Genomic DNA, 25278 nt, shown 5'->3' on the forward strand with positions numbered 1-25278 from the left:
GTACTTTTGATATACTTTTCCAATTTATTATACAGAAAATTGGACTCTTTCCATACCTTTGTTCTACTAGCTGAACTCTTAGAACAATTTTGTCAAATTTCAAAAAATGATTTTAATTTAGGCTGCATAAAATTTATTAATTTGGGGCTTATTGACATTTTTGAGATATTGACTATTTTTATCTGGGCACTTGGTATGTCTTTCCACTTCAAGTGAAGTCTCCTCTTATGTCCTTCAGTAGTGCTTTGTAGTTTTCCTTCTCTAAGTTCTATACCCTTCATTTCCATTTTATCCTTAGATATTTGATATTATATTCCCATCTTATTGGAATATTATGTATGTTATAATATATATAGAGATATATATGAAATATAGAATGTGTTCAATTGTACCTATTATTACTACTTTATTGAAGAGTGTATTATTATTATATTATTATATTCTTCATTTTTGACAAAAATTAAGTTCTCTTTTTTCTCTGTTTCATGATTATTGTCCTTCCTTTTATAGAGGCAACCATTGAGAATTTAGTGTGAACTTGTCAATTCTACATTTTAAAATCTCACAAATCTATGAATCCATGAACAATATACATATTGCTTTATGTGTTTCTAGAAGTATATAAATGTTATCATACTGGAGTTCCTTGAACTCTGGTCTGACTAATTCTGGGTTTTAATAGATGCTCTTAATCTCTTTATAATACTGTGAATACTCATACATTTGGTTTTGTGTTTCATATTTACTATGCCCCTCTATATTTTCTTGTTTTCTTTCTATTAACTTTATTGAATTTTCTTAATTCTTCAATTTCTTCTAATGATTTGAAATTATACATTCTATTTATATTATTTTAGTGGTGAGCATCACATTTGTAACATGCAAACTTATTTAACTTAGTTTAAGAAGGTCTAAAATTAATCAATATCTCTATTTTCCTCCTAAACAATTCAAAGGCATTAAAAGTATTTAACTCCACACTTTATTTCCATGTCATTTTGTCTATATTTTTTGTTAAACTTTGTTTGAAATACCCCAATTTTGTGATTATTTTTATAGTTATTCATAAAAAACAACAAATATCACAAGTGAACAAACTGCCTGCCTTGAGCGAAAGCCATTGAATGTACACATAGGAAAAGTTTTACTTTAAGAGAAGATAAGTAAGCTAAAACATTTAATAAATATATTCAAAGAATTAAATAAAATAAGAGAGGTAATAGAAATTATTAGGCAAGTACATAAGAGTATGAAAAAGAATCAACTAATATAGACAATTATTAAAATAAAATAGTTTAATATTGAGTTAAATAATAAATCAGATCTTACTGAAAAGAGAAATAATAAACTAGAAATCTAAGGAAGTCACTCAAATCACAGCATAGAGATATAAAAAGTTGGAATATATGACAGATAAGTTAGGAAGCATGGAGGATGCTATCCAAGATATGCATAAAAGCAATTCCAGAAGTGGGTACAGAGCAAATGGGAGAGACAATTATGGTTGAGATAATGGCTAAAAATTTTCCAGAGTTGAAAAAAGATGAGGAGGAAAATATCTAATCCTGAGTAGGTACATAAAAACAAACCCACACTTATTCAAAGAGTAGTGAAATCAAAAACATCAAAGGCAAAGAGAAAATAAAAACCAAACAGGAAAACTTTGTAGAAGTTATTTTCTTAGGTCTTCTTCGGGGCCTCCTTTCTGGCTCCAGGGATTCCTTTTTTGTGAGTTTAGATTTGTCTACTCAACCTGCCGTATTTAACAGAAGTCTATTATAGTTTATTAAATATTTTATAAGAATAGTTTATTATGCTTAGATTTATACATTTTTATGAATTTTTAATTTTAATTTCCCATTAGTTTTAATTCATTGATCATATACTTAAAAAAAGAACTTTATTGGCTTATTGTCAGAGAATGCCTATATTAGTTCTGCTTTCCTGAGGCTTTCTTTGTGCACTAACTATAATAATAAATGGTTTCTCATTGTGATAACCTCAACTAGTTGAAAGCTTCTTTGTTCAACCAATCACAGAAGCCAATGGAATGAATATTCTTTGACTGTCTAAGTCTTACATATCTTCTGCTAACAGAATGATACACACTCCTTAACAGATCAGTTCACTGCTGCCTGAGACAGAGGCAACTGAAGCAGATAGATAGATAGATAGATAGATAGATAGATAGATAGATAGATAGATAGATAGATAGATAGATAGATAGATAGATAAAGATATCATGGCACTGCCTAGTATCTGCCTGTCAATAGCATATTTCAGCAATGTTGCCCCTCTCTGCAATACTCCGAGTGTTAACAATAGCATCAAAGAGAATTGAGAATTGTTAATTCAACAGTGTTTCACCATGTAACTTCATTAGTCAAACTTCTTTCAGCAACCTATAGATTAGCAGAGTTAAATTGCTGCTTGCATTGGAAAAGGGGGAATAGTCTCAGCTGGGCATAGGGTGATATGTACAGTGTATCAATGACTGAATAGATCTCTATGCCCTACCTAGAATATCAGTCTGTAATCCTTCTTTCACAAGTTTTCTAGCTTTATGCTCCCATATACATTTCAAAGTATCCAATATTAGAAATACTAATATTAGTTAAAAATGATTCTAGAGATGGTGAAGCAAATTTGTCCCAGAGGACCCAAAGTTTTCTATTACTTAATTTACTAAATTGCTTTCTGGTTTCACATCTGGGTTTCCTTCTGTCTGAATGATTTACTGGAGTAGACTCCACTTTAGACAGTGTGCTTGAAAAATCTGTGCTCCATCAGTGAAAATCCTGAGAGATAAGAAGACCAAGAAGCTTGATTGCATCTCTTGTGTCAGTTTCCGACAGGGAAACTAATTCTAGCAATTTAATTAAATCTGTTTCTGGCTTTAATTCATAATACTTTACCTTAACCATCTATACAGGTATATATTTCTTCTTGGTGTTTCTGTTAGAGCTTATACTTTAAAATGATGATAATATATTTTGAAATATTATGTAATAGTAATATCATAATATCATAATAGTGATATATTACAAAAGTATCAATGGCTAATATGTAAATATGTCATAAGATAGAATAAATATATCATAATATTTAATAAATATCAAAATATATACTTTTATATTTCCACATTTATAACTCCCTAGTTATTTAGAGGTATCCATCTGCTGGGAGCTATCATAGGAATGGAAAAGAAAGTAGTTGATATTCAACTATTCACTACCAAAAATGGGATTTTCAAGATATTTTTATGAGAACATTCCTAGAAGCCAGCCATTGTGGAAAGAGAAAATAATTTCTAATTTTATTTTTGCTCCTTTTAAAAATATCAAGAGGAAGCAGATTTGGCTCAACCAGTAGAGCATCCACCTACCATATAGGAGGTCCAGAGTTCAAACTCAGGACCTCCTGACCTGTGCGGTGAGCTGGCCCACGCACAGTGCTGATGTGTGCAAGGAGTGCCTTGCCACGCAGGGGTGTCCCCCACGTAGGGGAGCCCCACATGCAAGGAGTGCACTCTGCAAGGAGAGCCGCCCTGCACAAAAAAAGTGTGACCTGTCCAGGAGTGGCACTGCACACACAGAGAGCTGATGCAGCAAGATGACACAACAAAAAGAGACACAGATTCCTGGTGCTGCTGACAAGAGTGCAAGCAGACAAAGAAGAACACACAGTGAATGGACACAGAGAACAGACAATGGGGAGGAGAGGCGGGGAAGGTGAGATAAATAAATCTTTAAAAAAATATATCAAAAGGGGAAGCAGATGTGACTCAAGCAGTTGAGAGCCTCCTGCCCACATGAAGATCCCGGTTAAGTCCCAGTTTTGTCCTAGACAGGCTCCAGTACCTCAAAAAAAACAAACCAATAAAAAACTAGGACCTGTGGACCTGACATGAAGTTCCCAGGAATAGAGAGAATTTAGAAGAAAGATAGTGAGAAATTCCATCCCTTCAGGCCTAGTGGATTATGGGAAGGAAAAGAGAAAAAGAGGTAGGAGGAGGAGGTAAGTGGTCAACAACCTCCCCACAAGGTTCACCCTCCCCCACCAACTCCAAGTTCTTTTCTCCTCACTTCCTGTCGGAAATCCTGGAACCAGCTGGCCTCTCTTGATGCTATCCTGCATCAAAATAAATGGTGGAATTGCCAGGAGTAGGAGTGGAGCTGGGGGTGAAGCTCACCAGCTAAGAGAAAGAAAACACACCTCGACCAACCATCGCTGTGAAATAGAGCCCAGGACCTGGTGCAGATCACCTGCCTTGTCACAGAAGAACCGGAAGGCAACACAGGATTTTCATTCGTGGTTCTAAGACCCCTTCTCCCACGCCTCCATGAGACTTGAAGGCCCTCCCTAACATACCCAAATTCAGTTTTTGAGGAAAGCCCCAGAAAGGGAAGGCAAGCAGAAAGATTGAGCGTTAGCATCACAAAAGACATTGAATTGCTTTTATGAGACTTCACCCCCAGGAGTCTGATACACTATTAGTTCTTGAGTTTAAGCTTTTCCCTTACCCTGCTGGATGAAGGGCTGGGGGAATATGTCAGGTACAGAAATTGAACGTCCTTGTTTGTTTGCTTGTTTTAATTTAAAGATTGTGTGTTCTCTCATTAGCTCTGCCACACAAATCACTTTATAAATATCAATCTTTTATTTCCCCTCTTAGACAGTGAACATGCTATGGGAAGAACTGAATTTGAATTTTTTTTAGTCCTTAGAGTTATAGGCACTCAACACAGCTTGAGTGAGAGAAAGAATGAATAAGTATCTAAAGCAGAAAGGCCTGAGGGTTTTTTTAATAAGTAAACCTTTTGCTGAGTAGATTTTGAGATAACAAGATAAGAAAAGCACTGTAAAAACAGACATCTTGTTGAGAAGAGAAGTTCTGAGTGAAAAGGTCAATAGTTAGACTCTGCAATGATAGACAAATCTTATAAGGGTTATTGTATTGAATTGTATTTGACCTTTAATCTCAGATGCTGTTAAAAGCAATATGGGCAACAAAGAATGTTGGAATCCTCACTTTGCACGCTGCCTGACTTGATATTTATACTTTTTATTTGATCTTCAATAAAGCTCCCTTTGTTCTTATACATGAGTAATGGGTTCAAGGTTTTTATTACTCCTCTCGCTGTGGCAGGGTGCAGTAGCTGAAATTCTTCAACCTGTATCAGGACAGATTCATTTTTCAAGTGAAGCTGTTTTGTCCAGGAAGAATATATTTTGCCCACACAATCCAAAGGCATGGTCATAGTAACAGTTCTCCTCTACTGTTCAAAAACAGGAGACTGGTTCCTGGTACCTGAGGAACATATGCATGTTGCACAATATGCCTCCCAATGCAACATGGCGGAGGAGTCTTTCATTACAAATAATCAACACCTCTCAGGAAGGGGATGGGTATAAAGGTAAAGAGAAAAAATAATCTAAATAAAGTATTCTGTGATTTCTAAGATACCTGAGTATACTTTTTATAATTCTTTCTATTCCAGTGTTCTACCAAGGAAAGGCAGCAGGTCTTGACACTGACCACACAACTTCCCACTTCAGTCCATGGCCAGAGAGAAGAAAGCCAAGACCAGGCAAAATTATTTAAAACACCCAATGGTGACCATCCTTGCATTCTTTTCTTCCTTGTGCTATTTCTAGTTCTTCAATTGTCGGCTATAGTGTAGGGTGACTCAAGAGGGTCAAGGGAAGGTAAAGTAGAGCCCAAGGGAAGGGAAACATATAGGTTCTCATTATAGTTGGTTAACCTGGGCAAATCGCTTAACCTTGGTTTTCTTGTCTATCAAAGGAGAAATTAAAACCTACCTTATGGGCTTATGATGAAGAGTACAGTGTGTGGCATATAGTAAACACTCATCAATTATTTACTATTATTGCAGTTTCATGATCATGAAATTGAGGTCAGAATAAACAACTGTATAGCTGAGCAAAGATGATAACAGCCTTATATATTTCAAGCGTTTGTGTGCAGGACTGCATGCTTCATATATCATTTGATTTGACATACAAAACATAGCTAAAATCCAGCTAAATGTCATAAGGCAAATTATGAAAGTATTTAGTGCTTGTTAAGACAATTTCACATTCCATTTTAAGCATTTTATTCACATGTTCCTACTCATCATTATAAAAATGCTCTGTAGTAGATAAATGGCAGAACTGGCCTTGATTTCCTGTTTGAATTATATCCATAAGATATGTAATATGGACTTTCTTCAGTTTGAGGAATGGCGTATTGAGGGAAGCAACTTTTGGGGAAAAATTAATGCAATGTACTCTTTTGCATTGAAGTCTGTTGTGTTTGGCACTTTTAGTTCAACACTTGTTTTATGAGGCCAGAGTATAATCTTGACAACAAAACTGAAATGAGATGTTACAAGAAGAGAAAAATCACAAAAATTGATATCAATTAATTAATTAATTAAATCAATGGAATTATAATTTCATGAATAAAAACACGAAACTAATAAAAAATATTAACAAATCAAATAAAATGACATATAGAAAGTATAATACTTCACTATTCCACTTTTTCCAGAAATGCAAGGTTGAGTCAATATTTTTAAAATCAATTAATAAAATTCAACACTTTCATGAAATAAAGGAGAAAAATTATATATAGTTATCTCAAATCATGAAGAAAAAGAATATTTGATGAAATTCCACATTCATGATAAAAATCCGTTAAACTAGAATTAGAAAGGAATTTCCTCAATCTGATAAAGGGCATCTGTGAAAAATCCACTGAAACATCATACTTAATGGTAGAATATTTAAATCTTTCCCCCTGAGATTTGGAATGAGACAAGGATGCCTCCTAACACTATTTCTATTCAACATTGTTTGAAGGCCTAGGCTGTGCAATAAGAAAGAAGAAAAAAATAAAAGTAAAAGTATTGAAAGGGAAGAAGTAAAGCTCTGTTTATGTGAACTCACTCCCCAGAATGGCTAAATGAAATAACCAAGTCTTTTATAAATTTAAAACAATTAGAATACGACTCTTACGTACAAGAACATTCACACACTGCTGGTAACTTATTACTACCGATTCTAATTCCTATATACCACTGGAGGGGATATAAAGTAGTACAACTCTGGAAAACTGGCAGTATCTACTAAAGCTAAATATATGCATATACTATGATCCAGGTATTCTACCCTTAAGTAAATATTGAACAGAAATGTATCTATATATGCACCAAAAGGAATGTAAAAATTAATGATAAAAGCACTATTTGTAATAGACCCAAAAAGTAAATAATTGAAATATTCAGCAACAAACAGTGGAATTTAATTTTATACTATAATGGACTATACAATGGAAATAACAAAATGGAAATATAATTATAATAGAATACTATCTACTGCTACATGCTGGATTCATAAAACAAGTTGAGAAGTGCATCCTCTTTATTCTTGAGAAGAGATTTGTAATATTGGTATTATTTCTTCTTTAAATTATTGAAAGAATTGGCCATCAGTGACAACATGGTCTAACAATTTCTTTATGAGAATTTATATTAATACTTTTAGTTTCTTTAAAAGTTGTCACATTACTATAGTCAAGGCAGATAGCTTTATTTACTATTTACTGGATCTGTACTGATGTCACCAATAGTGTTAATTTGCCCTTTTCTCTTTTATTTTTGCTCAGACATCTCAAGGGTTTATTCATTTTCTTGGTCTTATAGCTTTGTTGGTTTTCTCTATTATACTTTTTCTATTTTATTAATTTCAACTCTCATCTTTGTTTCCTAGCATTTACTCTGTAGCTGTTATATTTTTTTGAGACAGAAATTTAACTCATTGGTGTTCAGCTTTTCTTCTTTTATAACAAATTCCTTTTTTAATGGGATGGCTTTTAATTATTTATTTATTTATTTATTTATTTTTGAGGTACTGGGACCAGGGATTGAACCCGGGATCTCCTATGTGGGAGGCTGGCACTCAACCATTGTGCTACATTGGCTCCTCTGAGTTGGCTCCCTCATCTGTTTGCTTATTGTTTACTCATTATTTGCTCATTGTTTTGCTTGTTATCTGCTTGCTTTGCTTGTTATTTGCTTGTTGTCTGTTTTTGTTTTTGTTTTTGTTTTCCTTTAGGAGGCACCAGAACTGAACCCAGGACCTCCCGTGTGGGAGGTGGGCATTCAACTGCTTCAGCCACATTTGCTCCCCCCTAATATATTCTTTAAAAAAAAATTTTTTAAACACTACCAAATTCCCTGAAATACAGAACTTGTTTAGTTTTAGCATTAGAGAGATTAATGATATTGGTCGTTATTGATTTATCCATATTCAAAAACTCATCTGCTCAGAAAATTTCAAACCCATACAGTTTCTAACAACTTGTACTAACCATTAAGAAAGGACTTACAACAATAAAAGTGTCATGAATAGGAAAAATCAAGGAGTAGAAAAATGTCAAGCCGAAAGGAAAAAACTTTCTGTGATTGAAATAACATTTCCTGTCCATAGTTAGGAATAAGATGCTTCCACTGGGAGCTGAGAACCCCCTAATATATTCTTAAGACTATAAAATTCCTTCCAAGCACACCCTTAGCTGCATTCTATACGTTGGATAAATAGGGTTCTCACTGCCATTTAGTACAATATATTTCTACTTTGCATTTTAATTTTTCTTTGACAGATGGTTTATGTAGAGTTTAATAGCTTAAATTCCAAATATTTGGGGATTTTCTGGTTATCTGTATTGATTGCTAGCTTAATTTCTCTTGATTTCAAGCTTGATTATTTAACTAGGTCTAATCCTTTGAATAATTTTAAGATTTGTTTTAATGACTTAGTATATAGTCAGCTTTGGTTAATGGTCCACATCAGTATATAGTCAGCTTTGGTTAATGGTCCATATGCATATGACAGAATATATAGTCTGTCATTGTTGACTGAAGTGTTCTACATGTGTCAGTTAAATCAAACACTCTTTTTAAATGATTTTTTTGGTTGGCTTTTTCTGTCAGCTACTGAGAGAGACATGTTAAATCTCCCCCAAGATTGAGGATTTGTATATTTCTACTCTCAGTCATCCAATTTCTGCTGATATATTTTTGAAGCCAGGTTAAAAGATGCATACAAATTTATATAGCGTGTGTTCCTGTAGCATTGATTTTTTTTGTCCATATTATATATCCTTCTGCATCTCCAAAATTGCTTCTTGCTTTTAAGCCTAACTTGTCATATATATTAATATTGATATTTTTACCTAATGCTTGTATGAGATGTCTTTTCCATTCTTTTACTCTTTATCCTCATATTTAAGGAATGTGTCTTATAGCAGCATATAGTGGTATGGCAATACTTGTATTTTAAGTGATATATTTAAACCATTTACATTTAATGTAATTACTGATATAGTTGAATTTATGCCTATGGTCTTCTTATTTTTTATTGATTCCATATTTTCTATATTTCACTTCTTTTTTTCTTCATAAGCAAATAATTTTAAAAAGTATTTCATTTTCCTTCTATTACATTGTTAGTTATGTTTACTTGTACTTTTCTCTTAGTGATAATTCTAGATATTGCAATGTGGCTTTGTTACTTATTACAGTCTAATATAAATGAGTACTTTTACAACTTTCCAGTGGTATAAGGACCCTACAATATTCTAACTCCATTTACCTCTCACTCATATCTTTCTTGTTGCCTTTAATTATACATACATAGATTTTAACCCCCCACAAATCATTATTATAATTGTTTATATCATCAATATTCATTCAGATTTAGTCACAGAGTTATCATTTATTTTGTACTTTATCCCTTTCTGAATTTCTGTTTCTATATAGAATCATTAAGGAACAACCTCTTTCTATGAATTTGTTGGCAGGAAATTATCTCAGCTTTTCTTTGTCTGGGATTATCTTTGTTTTGCTTTAATAAAGTTATTTTCACTGGGTATAGAATTTCAAATGGGCAGCTAGTTCCTTTTAGCATTTTAAAGATGTCAGCCCATTGTCTTCTGGCTCTCATTCTTTCTGTTAAGTAGGCAGCAATAAGTGTTTTTTTGTTTTTTGTTTTTGCTTTTGCTGCTTTGAAGATAATATGTCCTTTTCTCTGGCTCTATAAAGACGTTCTTTGTTGATTTTGTTTTTCTTTTGTTTGTTGTGTCACACCAGTCTTACTCTAATATGACTAGGCATGATTTTGTCTTCTTTGTATTTATTAAGCTTGTTGTTCATCAAATTTCGTGAATAAGTGCCTTGATATCATTCATCAGCTACAGAAACATTTCAGTCCAATCCAATTTCTTCAAATTTGCTTCTTCCTTATCCTATCTCTTCTTCTGAAATCAGCTGAATATATGTTAGATCTTCTCTCATATGTCTTCTGGCCATTTCTAAATCCCACTTCCCCCGCCCCTCTTTTTAGGAGGTACCAGGGATTGAACCCAGGACTTTGTACATGACAAGTAGGTATCCAACCAATGAGCTACATCCATTTCCCAAAGGGAGTTGATTTTTTCATTGTTTTGTTTGTTTTGTTTTTAAGAAGTACTGGGAATTGGACCTGTGACTTCATACACGGGAAGCAGGCACTCAACCACCTGAGCTACTTCTGCTCCCCTAAATTTCCCATCCCTTTTGCTTTTCATGCTTCAATGTAGATATTTTCTTCTTACTTATTTTCCAACTATTGAATTATGTCCAATATCCAGTTAAATTCATGAGTTCTTAAACTAAGATATATGATTTTAGTGTCAGTAATTTCATGTGACTCTTACAAGGTTCACATTTTCTTATGAAATTCTCCATATTGCTTTGATTATATTAATTGTACATACTTTTAAGTGTATGCTACTTCCAATAACTGGGCCACCTGTTTCTGGTGTGTGCTGGTTTTCTTGGTCTTGCTTCTTGATATGCCTGACTAATTTTTGTCAAATGCTAGACATTTTCTATGAAAATAATAGTGATTCTGGATATTATATTCCTCCAAAGAGGGTTCAACATACCTTGGAAAAAAGCAGAGAGGCTGATCAGATAAATCTTATCTGGGACTGATCTCAGTGTTTGTAAGGCTCAGTCTACATCTAATTTTCTTACATTTTAAGGACATAGCTTTCTATTACTCTTAATAAAAAGTTTGGAGTTTTATTATGGTATCTCTTCCTTGAAAGTAATGAATTTCAATTTTGGCTTCTCTGACACTGTCAATGTGCTAAAAACTCTGATCTGCTCTTATATTATGCTCTGCTTCTTAGACTTGGGCATGTACAGCTTAGTGGACAAATACCTGGAAGGGAAACTGGTGTGAATGTTGGTTTCATTTCTTCTCTGTGAAATCTGTGATTCAAAAGTCCTAATTTTTCTTATTCCAGCATCACACAATTTCTTAAAATTTTGGTGTGTTCTTAACAAGTACTTTCTCCTTTTTCAGTCTCTTGTTCTACACTAAAATATGGTAGATAACCCAAGGATAAAAGGGGAATGAAGAAAGTTTGGTTTACCCTTCCTTTTTGGAACTTGGTTGCTGAAGTCCTAGGTGTCTTGGCAGCTCTCTGATACATAAGGTGTAGGAGAAGATACATATATTTCAGTTCTTTAATTGCTCTTGGTGGGAGCATTCTAAGTTTGTTACAAGCTACTCCATAATAGCCAAAAATAGAAATTCTCAAATAACTTTTAATGAGTATCTACTATTTTCTAGGTCCTGTGTTATATCAATACCTATGTTATCTCATTATTTCTACAGTATTTTGAGAGATTGAAGTTGAGATCATGAGGCTCAGAGAAACTAAGTAACTTTTTCAAGGTTACTTACAAGAGGCAGAGCCAAGTAATACTCTTACAAGACCTCCAAAGTCTCTACTCTTTTCAGCCATACTGGGCCCAAAGTGAGACATAATAGAATATATAGTAATGGTAAAAGATTGATGGTGAACCCCTACTTTATGTCATTTGTTTCAAAATGGCATATAAATTTTGATATCTGAAGTCTTGTGTAATAATTTTTATTGGAGAAACTAAGATACCCAACAGAGATGAATATTGGAGAGAAAAGTAAACCTCATCCTTCAGGCTTTTGGCTTAATCAATTAGAAAACACTGAAAAGAAAAATTGAAGAAAGAGGAAAGGATAAAGGCATGAGTAACTAAAGGAAATACTATTTTTAAATGTGTGTGTTTGGTAGGCATCAGGGGCAGTATTCTGATGCTTTAGAGGCAGAACTGGACACCAAGTTCACGGAGGGCGAAGGTATACATTGTATGAAAAGGTGAATCGTGACTGAATGAAATGTTGAAATAATAGGTTCATGACCTGCAAAGTGTTGAAATAACACATTACTTCAGGTTTTTTAAAAACCAACTTCTAAACGTCCCCTATATAAATCCTTCCTTCTTATCTGTAGTGATGAGAGGTAAGACAAGAATGGCAGGAAACAATGACAACTGGGCAAGTCTTGTATACAGACATGCTATTTACACTAACTCCCTCATGTACATGTCATCTTAGAGCATCCTTGTGAGACAGGCAGGGAAAAAAAATGCCTCTGAAATTTCATTATCACTATTTATGAGAGTGAAAAAAAGAAGGGAAAATTATATACCTAACTCAACAAGTATAACCAGAAAATGGAAAATGTAAGCAACTTGATTATTTCCCTGTGATCCAGTACTACAGGAAAGAATAAGAATTGCCAGAAGGGAAGAGAGAGACCTGTTTAGAAAATGAGAGAGTTGTAGAAGGATTCAGGGAGGGAAAGAGGGCTGTACTTGGATTCACATTTATGGAGGCAACAAGCCAAGAAGGTTATCCAAATTGGCACACCCGCTGGCTTTGCCATAAATAAGCACTAAAGTCAGCTGAAGGACCTTCCAGGATTTCAAATCAGCAAAATTTACCCATCCCCACAGTATTTTGTACCTACCCTGTAAGATTTCAACTCACAAGATCCAGGGCCCATAGTTGGAGAATTTGCACAGGCAGCAGCAAGCTTGCAGCTTTGTTGTCTTAGGCAGGACCAAGAATCCAGTGAGCATGCAGGTATTCTGGTTCTCAGCGTGAGATATAACCAACCCCCTCACCCCAGGCTTGAGCTCTCCTAATAAAGGATTAAGGGGTCACCAATGGTTTCTCTGGAATGCTTGTGTGATGCTGCTTGCCTAGAACCATGCCTAGTTTTCAGCATCTTATTCATATGCATATGCCCATTCTTGTATCTCTCCCCTAAAATGAGAGAGCAAGAATTGAGTCTTCTGATTTTCTGTGCAGCCCACAGGAAACTAACCTGAACCATCTGCATGTAAAGCAAAGAGTAGAGGAAAGAATTAACAGTTGTTGAATATTGACTATGGTATAACATTTTTCCTTTGTTTCCTCTGATCTTCTCAACAGTCATTTGTGGTAAATCTGAATCTTATAAATAAAGCTTGAGTTCTTCAGGACAGAAAAGCTATGGCAGCTCACACTCGTATTTCCTCCGAGAGCATTTGCCAAGCCACCTGAACTACTAATTATTGTTGTTTGTATAATATGAACACATTATTATACTATTATATTATTATACCTGCATGTAATGTTGCTAAATTATCCATGACTTAATGAAATATGTAATTAATATTTATTGTGTTGCCTATTCATCTGCTCCAGGATTACTTAATCTTTAGTTTCAATTTGATAGACATATATTTACTATTTTGTGACAGGATCAGTAAATAGGCAGGCCTTACCAAATACCTGGATATGATAAAAGGGTATTAGAGAGGAAGGAATTTGGTGTCATTTCTGTTTCTTGCTGGGGAAAGAGACAAGCATGGCCAGAAGGTAGTGAGTTCAACTTTGGTAATATTGAGTTTGAGGCTCCTCAATGAATATGCATGTAAAGCAAGAAGATAGAAATCTTTCCCTCCAGTTCTGGCTTTATGCGAAGCACCATGCTAAATAATTTATGTGCATTCTCATCTGATCATTGCAAATCTATGTGGTAGGTACCCTGACCATTCCTATTGAAAGATGAGGTAAACTGGGGCTTTGAGAGGTAAGTAACTTGCCCAGTTTTGCCAAGGAAACAGTGAGTAAGTAGCAGAGCTTAAGATTTAGATTTAAGGCTCATCGACAAACAGGTGGCACTGAATCATGAAATGTCCAGAACTTCTGATAAGAACCTGTTTATTGGGAAAACCAGTGGGGATGAAGGACAGAGTACCAGAGAATATTAGTATAAGTGAAGGAAAAGGAATACTCTGAGAAGATAGAGAAGCAGTGGTCAGAGAAATAGAGGTCTAAAATAAGAAATTTCAGAAAGAAATTCTGTCAATTCTAGCAGAGGCATTTAACAAAACAAGGACTTAAAATTCTTATTGCATTTGCTGATGTGCAAGTCTTTGGGTTCTTTAGCTGGCAAAAAGCTGTGGTAAGCAAAGCTAGTGTCTAGTGGTTGGAGGAGTAGATGGACCCAGTGAAACTGTACTAGGTCCCAAATGAATATGTTAGGCTTCCTAGCCTGTAACAGAAAGGACCCATTACCAACTCACTACTTTGGAAATGTGTTTTTAGTCCTTTTTTATATTATTATTATTGCAAAATTTCAAAATTATTCCATAGGGCTATTGGATAGGTGAGTGAGGGGGGATTGACCCACGCATTGGAGGAATACCCCTGAAATGACATGATTACAGGAACCAAATTGGAAAGGGGAAATGGGAGTTTCTTTCAGTTCTGGAATAAAGTTTTCTCAGAAATATTAAAATGTGGGAACCCTTGGGCACCCGTCTTATATTTTATTCTGTTTCATTGTTAATGAATATGTGCTAAATTGTCAGCCATAAGCAACAAAGCATTGCCAGCCCCACAGCATGTCTATTTGCATGAGGGTAATATTGTCTTATTCTTGTGTCATGGAACCTGTGACCTGTCACATGTGAATATCATGCCAACTGATTAACATTTCAAGGAGTGGAACTCCTCCTTTCTACCTCAGAGGAGAAACCGCTTAGGCAGGGGGCATTCTGCTAGCCAGATGAGGCAGAGTTCTGCCAAATTCCAGGGCCAGGGAAACCCTGGGCAGTAATCAGTACCAAACTATGACTAGTACCACCCAAGGGGTGCATGGCTGGGAATCAAATCTCCTTCCGACTTTGGTCTGATCCACTGGCAAGTTCCTTGCTAGTCCAGTTTTGCTCCTGCTTATGTGGGGAGGAATCCCAAATCAGGAGTTATTTTAAAGAAGGTGAAACAGAAAGAAGGATTGAAAAGCCAATCTCAGAAGCTGGAAGGGTCCGAGAGGAAGAGTGTTCTGGTTAGTTACATCATCCAGGGCTTAAAATTCTTAATAAATATTGATTAATGGATGGAAGTCAAAGCTAAAGCCAAGGAAAGGCCTACAGATGTTGAGAGATTTTGAGTTAGAAACGCCTGCCTTCCAACTCTCCCCAAAAGGAAGTTACACGGGAGAGGAAGGTGGTGATTATAGAACTAAAGGGCATCCTCCTCCGGGGCCTTCTGAATTCCCAGGCCCGGCCTGCCACCTGCTTGGGGGATAAGCGTGTGCCCTTAGCCGCAGCCTCCCCTAAGTCTCCTCTCCTGACCTCCTTTCTGCCAGATGGTCGCTCCGGCATTCCGGAGGTGCTTAGCCCTCCTGGTTCCTGCAAACTGAACCAAGAGCACTTTGATCCACCAATTTGCCCGCGTTCCACCTCCAGCGAACAGAGCCTGGCTCCTGGACGGCGAGCAGAGGCGAGGTGCGGCGTCCCTTCGAGGTCTGGGAAGGGGCTCCGCGCCTGGCCGCTGGGCGACCAGGGCTCGGCGTCGCGTTGGCTCCGAGGGTTCCGCCAGCGCCTTCTGGCTTCTTGGAACCGACGCCTTTCGCTTTTTACCGGGTGGACGCGCTCGCTGCCCTGTCTTGAATTCCCCTGTAGGGTTTTCTGATGGTTTTTAATTACAATCCTGAATCGCAACAAATTACTTATGTTGTGTGTAAACATAACCATAATGTGGATCCAATACATGTGTAAGTATTACTAGAAAAACAGCAACAACAACAAAACCGAGAAACACCCTCACAGAATAACCTAAACAAGCAAGGAAAGGGAATCAACTCCCAGTGCGTCCCCAGCCCCAGGCCACCCAGCTGCCTCAACTCCCGGCGGTGATGTCGGTCCCGAGGAGGCCGGGGACTGATGCCTGCAGCTGAGGCCTGCGGGATTCCCGGCCAGGCAAGGAGTTTTCGCGCTCCGGCTGCCATCGGCGAATTCGGTGAAAAGTGTGCGGTGCGGCCAGAGGGGGCCCTGTACCCTGCCTCCCTCGACACCTGCATCTCCCCTTCCCTCGGACCCTGGACTCTGTTCCGAGTTACAGCTTCTGGGATCGGGGGACACTATGTACCCCGCATACCTCCAAGGCCACCTCGCTCTTAGAGAAGGGGCGGCCCGGCCCCGAGCAGCTCGGAGCCTTGGCCTTTTGGGCGGGCGACTCGAGCCGCGCTGCCCCGCCTGAACCAGCTCGGCTCAGTCGGGCGGTGTTTGAGCTCTCAGTCCCAGAGAAATATTGAGAAAACACTGCAGGTAAAAAAATTGTTAGTGTATATGTATAGACACAGATATACACATATATGTGTATATAAATATGTACACGCGTATATATTCACGTACATACACACCTACACAATACCTATATTATATGTGCCTCTCTCTATATTTTATGTCCATATAATATGGTCTACAAGTGTCTAGCAAATGTGAGTGGTATTTTGGTTGAAACAGTACGGATCCTAGTTAGTATTGGTATAATTGATATTATTTATTGACAGGGATGACAAGTGGGTGAAATTTAGTGAAGAGCCTGATCCCTTCGGGAGAAAACAATCGAATACAAGCGGAGACGTTGGGTCACCTTTTCCGCTGCCCAGCTCCGAGCATGCTTCCCTGCTGCTACCTCTCCGTTGCCAACCTTGCAGACCGCACACCGAAACAAGGCAACTTCCTCCAGCTAACTGGAGGTCGGTGGGTGTCCAGGGGAAACAGCACGTCCCGGGTGTCAAAAGCCCTGACCCCTTCCCCAGACTTTTGTCACAAAGGGCAGTTCTGTCATGTCGGGGTCGGAAAGAAGCTTTACCACGCAGCCATGTAAATAAGGGCGAAGAATCAGGGAGAAGGAGGCAGAGGCAGGGGTTTCTCCGGTACTGGGGAGATCCGAGGCGGCTGACCCGGCTGCCGGGACAAACTCGGTACGACCGCGCGTGGCGTGGGAGGGGAAGAGAGGAGCGGCCCCTCCGCACTTTCTCCTAAGCGGATCTAGCAGGACGCCGGGTGGAAACGTCTCTGAAAAATTGAAGTCATGTACTTTCCAGCCGGTGGCAAGCGCACGTGCGGCGCTCGGTTTAGGCTCGCGGAGGCAGTTGCATTGGAAATGCCGGCGGAAGACACCCCTCAAACGCTCCCACTCGGAGCGGGCCCCCTCGGATGCGCGCCCGCGCCCCACGGGCGTCCGGCTAGCCCCGGCCAGACGCGGACAGATGTTCGCCGCTTAGAGCCTAAACCGCTGGGGAGCCCGAGCGAAAGGCATGACGCATAGCGGGGCGCTGGCGGGGCTCTGAGCACCGGGTCGGGGGTGCAAGTGGGCCGGGGGGCAGGGCGAGAGGGTGGAGAGAGGAGGGGGGAGTGGGTGGACTAATGATGAAAAAGTCTCCTCCATCCCGGCTTCTTAATTAAATGCATGGAAAGAACCGAGGCGAGCACATCTGGTTTCAATCTGCAGCCCTTTGATGGCATCAAATGTTCTTTTCCCAGATCAGGGCTGGAAGTTCTGGGCGAACTATGGCCGTTTGGAGCCCAGAAACCATTTACACACACTCGAACCCTTCTCCCTCTCCCCAGTCGAGCCTCTCAGCTATACATAGAGGGGGGAAAAAAAGAGTCTAGCAATCAAGGGAGTGAGGGAGGACGTGTGTATGTGTGTGTTTAAAGAACATAAAACGCCACAAATAAGCACTTAATATTTTTCTTACTCGTCATACAGTAACTCATTTCTAATGAGACTATTATAGCTGTTACCAAATTCCAACAGGTCGTGAAAAAATCGCTCTGCACCTCTCCGGCCTCTGTCAAGTTAGGGCTCGGCAGAATCGACAAGGGGACATTATGCATAGATCTGGGTGAGATTTCCTCTGCGTCCCTCTCCGTCCTCCCTAACCCCACGTCCCCACCGGATTCTGCACGGCGCTGGAGGCTCGCGGCGCTGCTAGTCCCCGCCGGCTCCGTGACTGGGCAGCGTGGTCGCCGGGGGAAGCGCTCTTCGCCACACCGAAGAGGTCACAAACTGGCGGGTGGGGAAGGCAGCGATTATGATATTCTCGTAGAGTCCTTTCGACCGGCTAAAAAAAATACGTAAATTTCCTACTATCCTGGCCTCGGGATTCCTAGCGCCGCGGAGAGCCTCGAATCTACTTGGTGCCTCCTGGGTCTCCCCAACCCTCCTTAAGTCCGCGGGAGAAGCGTGGGAGAGCCTCCCATTATTATCGCTCTTGTTATTTTATTACATTATTAAGGGGTTCTCTCTGCCGAGCCTAACGAAGCCTTAAAGTGCTCCACAGCTCCTTCTCTCAACCGCTTCCCCTACCCCCACCCAAACTGTTAGAACAGCAGGAAACGTTAAAAAAAAAAAAAAAAAAAAAAAAGGCAAAAGGAAAAGAAAATTTGATTGCAATAGTTGTGGATTTTTTTCCCAACAAGTTTCCTCTCAGCTGTTGCGAAAACATGCAAATGAGAATTTCCAACAGGATCTTAAACAAATCTGGAGGAGTTAATGCCGAAGCAAAATAATCAGCCCGTTTCAAGTGCCTGGGTTTCAGTTTGTCTTTTCTCCCGGTGATACTATTGCAGGGGAATGATAATTAGACCTTTACAGAAAAAAAATCCAAAGGGTCTCTCGCTCTCTCCTCCCCCAGTCTTCTCTCCTCCCTCTCTCCCTCCCTCCCTCTCCCTTTCTCTCTTGCTCAGTTGTTGGCAAAGGGGGTTTTCTTAATCAGACTGTTTTTTCGGTCCGAGGGAAAGGAGGAAGAAGGAGATTGTGATGGAGAAAGGGGGTCTGTAAAACGTCAGGCACGGCACAAAGGCTTTGCCACGTAATTACAGGCTCCTATTAAGTCGAGATCTGCCCTCCCAGGGGTCTCCAATTTTCTTGTATTCCCTACAAAGCCTCCTCTGCATGCCAGTCTGTGCCTTTTGAAGTGCCAGAGAGCTTCTTGATCCAACTGAGAAGGAAAAAGGAGCTCAGCAAGAAGAGGGAGAGAGGGGTGGGGGGAGAAAAGGGGGGGATCCACCACCACCCTCCTTCGGACTCTTGAAGCCCTAATTTTTTTTTTTTTTTTTTTTTACTCCTTACGAAAAGTAAAGTGAGAATCCTGCTCTCCAATACATCTGCAAGACATCACCCTCTCCTCCTGAAACCTTAGTCACTCCTGAGAATCCACAGGAGTGCAGAGAGGGGGAACACGTTTTCTTGAAGATGTTTTAAAGCTGGAACAAGCCTTCTTCTGTTGGTGCTTGAACTCTTGCCTGGGAATAACTTGTTTAACCTTTTTTAAAAAGCCACTTTGATTCTTCTCTCCCACCCCTTCTTCTCTCTTCTTCTGTTTGCCTAACTCCCCCGCCCTCCTGGCCTCCCTTTTCCTCTCTCCCCCTTATTATTATTTTTAGTGTGAGCGTGTGGACGCTATTGGAGAACTGGACGTTTTTTTTTCTCTCTCTCTCCTGACTTGAACATAGGGTGACTTTAATTTTAGTTTTTAGTGTGGATTATCTCTTTGGACCTTGCCGGACTTGGCCTCAAGAAAGCAGCCGAGGCTGCCTAGGCTGCCGGTGCAGGACGCTCTGCTCTTCAGAAGAGGGTCCCCCGCCCTCTTTTCCACTTTTTTTTTTTTCTGGCCTTCCCTCCCTCTTCCTCTCTCTCTCTCCACTCCCCCCTCTCTCTTCCCCACTCTGCTCCTCTCCCCCCTCGCGCCCACAGCGTTTGGTGTTGATTCGAGCGGGAAGAGGGGGGTGGGTGGGATCGGAGGGGGAGACCATGACCTCCAGCTACGGGCACGTTCTGGAGCGGCAGCCGGCGCTGGGCGGCCGCTTGGACAGCCCGGGCAACCTCGACACCCTGCAGGCGAAAAAGAACTTCTCCGTCAGTCACCTGCTAGACCTGGAGGAGGCCGGGGACATGGTGGCGGCGCAGGCGGACGAGAGCGTGGGCGAGGCGGGCCGGAGCCTGCTGGAGTCGCCGGGACTCACCAGCGGCAGTGACACCCCGCAGCAGGACAGTGAGTGAGGGGCGCGTGCCCGTGGGGGTGTGTGTCCGGGACCTAGGGCGGCGCTCCGGACAGGGCGGCAAGAGCCCACCCGAGACCAATACTGGCGGTCGGGGGGCAAGGAGGGGTTCTTGGAGGAAGAGACGGTCACAGGCGGAGGGGAAAGGGCTGCGAAAATCAGGGCTCCGCGGAGAGGGTAGTCGAGGCCGACGCTGAGGCTCGAGGCCGGGGTGCTGCTCCTCGATCCTGCGGTGGGGGATACGGATTCCGCCCGCCGCAGGCACTGGCCCAGGCGGAGTAGGCGGCCTTTCCTTCCCCGGCCAGCGCGGCCGCCTGCTCGTCCCGCAGGCAGGACGAGGGGCCGGGCTGGGGAACGGGTCCTGAAGGGGCGCAAACTGGGGAGGCCGCCCCTTTAGAGAAGGCAGCGAGCTAAAGATGCTGAGTCGGTTGGGGACGGCTTCTCCCGGGTGGCGTATGCGGAGTCTGGCGCAGTCAGTGCAGAGGGGGCGGAGGACACAGGGCATGGGCGGCGGGATCTGTGCGGCTCTCTCTATGCACCCGGCCTGGGCACAGGAGGCCTCAGCGCGCTAGGGAAGTCCCACCGGAAAGCCGAGCCCAAGCCGTCCCAGATGTTCTCTGCCCCCTGCTGTTGCCTCCACCTTTAATGGGTTTGAGATCCGACAGAGCCAAAGACCCACCTGACTCGGGAAGACTCGTACGAAGCAAAGGAAGTGTCCTTTACGGGGGGAACCCGAGCTCCTGCTCCTTGTGGTCCCGCATCTTTGGAGGTTCGCGGAGAAGGGCGAGCTCCCTTGTGGAGCCCGGGTGTCACATTTGAGGAGCTCTCCCTCTTGGTCCCGGGACATCCAGGAAAAGTTCACTCACAGTCTTCCTTCCCTCTCTTCCCTTCCCCATTAAGTTAAATGTGACTTCAAGTGCATCTACAGGTCCCCGAGTCTGTAACAGACCTGTCACTTGACTCATTCCCGGTGACATGAGGCCGGATAGACAAAGATATCCCCTGCTCTCCTCCAGGTTGCAAGAGTCTAAATTTGGCTGGAAGTTCTCAAATGAGGCGCATTGCTTTCCACATCACTATTTCCTAACTGCTGTTTTGTCTTCAAATTTGGAATCTGTGGAACCAGGAGGCCAGCAGGGATTCTATGGTTTTCATTGCCAATCTCAGACTCTCAGAAAATAAATATGCAAAACAAACCGAACTCAAGAACAGCTGGAAACAAGACCTGGACAAAGTGGCCAGAGCCCCGGAGTTGCGCTAAAGCAGGCCGCAGGGATAACCCCTCTCAGGCAGGGCACCTGACCCTTAACCTGATTCCTTGGTTCAGGTCAGAGTGCCCCGCGGTATTTTAGCCTCAAGGGGGGCCTACTCACCAGTACTCGCAGAGGGCGACGGGTGCTGGCTGAGGGAGGTCTGACTTGGCTTTTCCCTGGGGAAGCTGGCCAGCTCTGAGGAATGAAGACCCTGTTGCGCCCAAGTCCGCGGTAAGGAGTTGTGCGCAGAGGCAAATGTGTCCTCTTTAGATTATTGGTGCTGGTGGCAGCTCCTGCTGCACGTGCTGGCAGCCTGAAGTTAAGTGTCTGCGTAGCTAGGCACTGTGAGCGCTAAGAAAATGCACTTCAAAATACTATGATTATTTTGAAATGTTTTACTAAAGAAAGTTTAAAACGTACTAAAAGTAGGCAGATTAGTATATCGAACCTCCATGGGCTTATCACTCAGCCTCACCAATTCTGCACATTTGGCTGTTCTTGTTTTGGCGTGACTAATTGTTAATCGCAACATTTATCACGATTTCAAGCCTGGAGGATAGTTCCACAGCAGAAACAAGGCCCCGGGAAACTGCTGCGTAGAAGACGGGGACCGGGAGGGAGAGACCGGCCAGAGTTGCTTTACCCCAGCAAGAGCAGGCAGAGCACTAGGAAAAGCGGGCCTAAGGCCCAAGGCCCAGCGGCCGCAGCAAGGCCGGGTCCCAGGCCGACGGCGGTGGGCACCCATACAGCAGGGCTGGAGGGAAGCGGGCAGTCCCCGTCGTTTGGCTCCGAGTGGACGCCACGAGAAGGGAGCTCAGGATTCGTCTGGCCTTGTAATGGGCAAAGAAGCGAGGTTTGCCCGAGGAAGTCGGCTGTGGGAGTGTCCCCAAGGAGAAGCGCAGGCCGCGCTGGCGCTGCTCACGTGGCATCTGCCCGGGCTCGCACGGACACGCGCAGGGCCAGGGGAGATGGGAACTAAGTGTCCGAGAGAAGTGATCGAGACTCCGGGAACCAACCCGCTAGGTACTCTGACCTCATCTCGCAGTTACAAGCAGTGAGGCCCAGGGGGAGAGAAGATTCAGAAGAGCAAGGCCCAGAGGTCTCGGGCCACTTCCTGGATGAGCCAGCGAGAAGAGGCGCTGCGGAAGGAGAGCTGAGAAAAACTCCGCGACGTGGTCGCAGGCTGCAGAGCGTCGTGGTGGGGACAGACAGACCATTCCCCGGGGCGGGGAAATTCTCCGAAAACAGATACACACGTACACACATATCCGGCTTTGCTTCCGGAGAGATGGCAAGGCCTATTCTTCTGACAGTTTGTTGCTTTTCGACGCAGCATTTCCCTAAACTCCTTCCCTTCCTCCGGGGATGGGAACAGAAGGGCCTGATAAATTGGGTGATCGCGAGCATTCAGGGGGACCCTCCTCCTTGCCGAGAAAGCTGTTATGAGCTACTGAAGTCGGGTCTCAAGACGTCACTGGGCCTCCAACCTAGGGTGGACAGGAGGCACAGGCTATGGATCAGGTGAAGAGGGGCGTCTCAGCCTAGGGGAGAGCTAGAGCAGGGTTTCCGGCCCGCAGGGGGCAGAGGGCCACACTCGGAGTCACGCACTCCTTGCAGCCTGCTGGGGGTCCACCCCAGTGTGAGAAATGAACATGTCCTTCAGAGAGCATGGAGAAACACTTAAAAGATGCTATACAACTATACAGGCACGTTCATATCTTTGTCTTTCCTAAATTTCCTTTTCGTCTAAAATTAGTAAAATAGACGCCACTTAAGCCCTCAGTATCAATACCAGCTCCTTAATTGTGCAGCTTTTCGAATTATAATCTGGGCCAAGATTTGCAAAGACGATTTAAGTGTTGTCCTAAACGAGGGCTTCCCATCGCTTGCTCTCCCCCCACACACTCTCCAGGAATTACTCCCTTACTCCGGCACCCCCACCCCCCACCCCGGCTGAGAATCACTCTGCTTTTCTCTCTACAGAAAGATTTCTTTCCCCCGACTTTTACGGATTCTTCCAGACCAGTAAATTTCTCAAACCTCTGAGTTCAAACACCCTAAGTGTTTGAAGAAATGGTTCTTTAACACAGTTAGGACTCCGAAGATTCATGAGGGGTTGCGGATTGTGAAAGGAGTGAGGGGAGGGCTAGAATGGGGGTAGTCGGGAAGAGGAAAGAGGAACAGGTCATAAAAATAGGCCGACCTACTCCAAGGAGGACGATGCATCCCGCTGTCATTTTTTAATTTGAATTTCTGCAGTCTTAAAAAAAAAGCAGCGCCTGCCTTCCACGTTCCCAACCTCTAAATTAGTGAAACCAGATTGTCCTAATAAGACCTTTTGTTGGAAACACATGTAGTCATAAAAAGGTAGACGGAAAGTCAATTAGACACGCGCGCGCACACGCACACACTCACAAGCCCGTGCTAAGTGTGCACCGGGCGCAGCTGGGCCCCCGACCACCGCGGGACGCAAATGCAGAACAGCGGCGCGGGAAATCGATTTGTCACAAAGGGAGAGGTGCAAACGCGACGCGAAGGGCTCAGCCGCCCAACCCGCCCGCCACACTCCTGGGGGCCCAATTCTGACTAGTCTTCTTCGCCAGAGATTAGCCCAGAGGTGAAGGAACGTTCCTCTAGGGCGCTCCCCACTTGGAATTCGCATCAGAATATCTTCATTCCCCAGGAAGCTCAGCTTTTTGAAGTCCGTGCTGGCGCCCTGAATTTGGGCCTCGATTATCCCGACTCAGGACGGGAGCTGATGAAATCAAGTGTTTTAATGACAGCCCGGAAATTTTTCTCTTCAGAGGGGGCGGTGAGATCCCGGATCCGGAGAGGCCACTGAACCCCAAAGCTGAATGTCAAGGCCGGGGAAGAGAAGCCGTGAATTTTGTTTGTTTTTCGTGTAGGGTCAGAGGACTGGTGGCCTCCTTCTCCTCATATCTTGGAGAAATGGTCAGTCCAGGAACACTCGCCTGCTTTAGGCAAAGACTGGTTTCGAGTTTGAAGTGTCGGGGAGTTGGACCTATAAAGCCCGTGGCCCAAAGCTTTCAGTCCTTCCTGGGGCGATAGGTCTCCCACCCTGGAAGACAGTCACTACCCTCACCGCTCATTTCACCGAGCAGACCCTTCCCCAGCTTCCAGCAAGTCTCTCCCGCGCCTTAGGCTGTCGGCAGCCTAGTATTTTTGCTTCGCGTGGTTGCTCGGAGCGCTCAGGTCTGAGCACTCGGGCGTCAGGCAGGCAGCGTTGGGTCACACACGTCCCTGCAGTTCCTTCGCCCGCCCAGGGGCGTCATTTCAGATTTTACAACACGAGCGAACAATTCGTCTTCAAATCAAGTTGTCACCTTCACCACCACCACTAACCCCGCGAAAAAAAGTCCCTTAACTTCAGAAGCAGTAAATGCCTTCCCACTCCACCAACCCAGGGCCTCTCGGATCATTGCTTTGAACATCCCCGGGACCTTTTTACACTAAATGGTATTTGCAGATTTTCACCTAATAGGTTCCACAGATCAATTTGATTTTTATTTTAAAAGGTGTGTTTCCTTTATAATTTCTTTCCTGTATCCTGTTGACCCACTCCCTCCATCATCTCGACGCACCACCAACGCACACCCGAAGCTTCTGGAGAACCCTAAGCCTCCTTCGCAGAGGAGCCAGGGTCGGGGCTAGGGATGATGCAGATACCTGTGCGTGCCGGTGCGACCGCGGCGAGCTTCGCGCACCCCAGCGCC

The 25278-nt window shown here is 42.6% G+C and overlaps 1 protein-coding gene and 1 pseudogene across 4 annotated transcripts in view; one reads left to right on the top strand and one right to left on the bottom strand.

Annotated features, from left to right (window-relative positions):
* Positions 1-15971, bottom strand: part of LOC101426043 (thiamine pyrophosphokinase 1 pseudogene) — a 43255-nt pseudogene extending 27284 nt beyond the window's left edge.
* Positions 15972-18878: 2907 nt separating this feature from the next.
* The window catches only part of PRRX1 (paired related homeobox 1), a 139297-nt gene continuing 132897 nt past the window's right edge, over positions 18879-25278 (top strand). Inside the window, exon 1 of one of the 4 annotated variants that reach the window (XM_004451535.5) lies at positions 18879-20284. In XM_004451535.5, coding sequence (XP_004451592.1) covers positions 20044-20284 — 241 coding nt within the window. In that variant the 5' untranslated portion in view covers positions 18879-20043. The remainder of the gene's footprint in view (positions 20285-25278) is intronic. The other 3 variants (XM_004451537.5, XM_012522576.4, XM_004451534.5) reach the window with 3 other exon arrangements.

Source organism: Dasypus novemcinctus, chromosome 13 (genome assembly GCF_030445035.2).
Source record: "Dasypus novemcinctus isolate mDasNov1 chromosome 13, mDasNov1.1.hap2, whole genome shotgun sequence".
Lineage (NCBI taxonomy): Eukaryota > Metazoa > Chordata > Mammalia > Cingulata > Dasypodidae > Dasypus > Dasypus novemcinctus.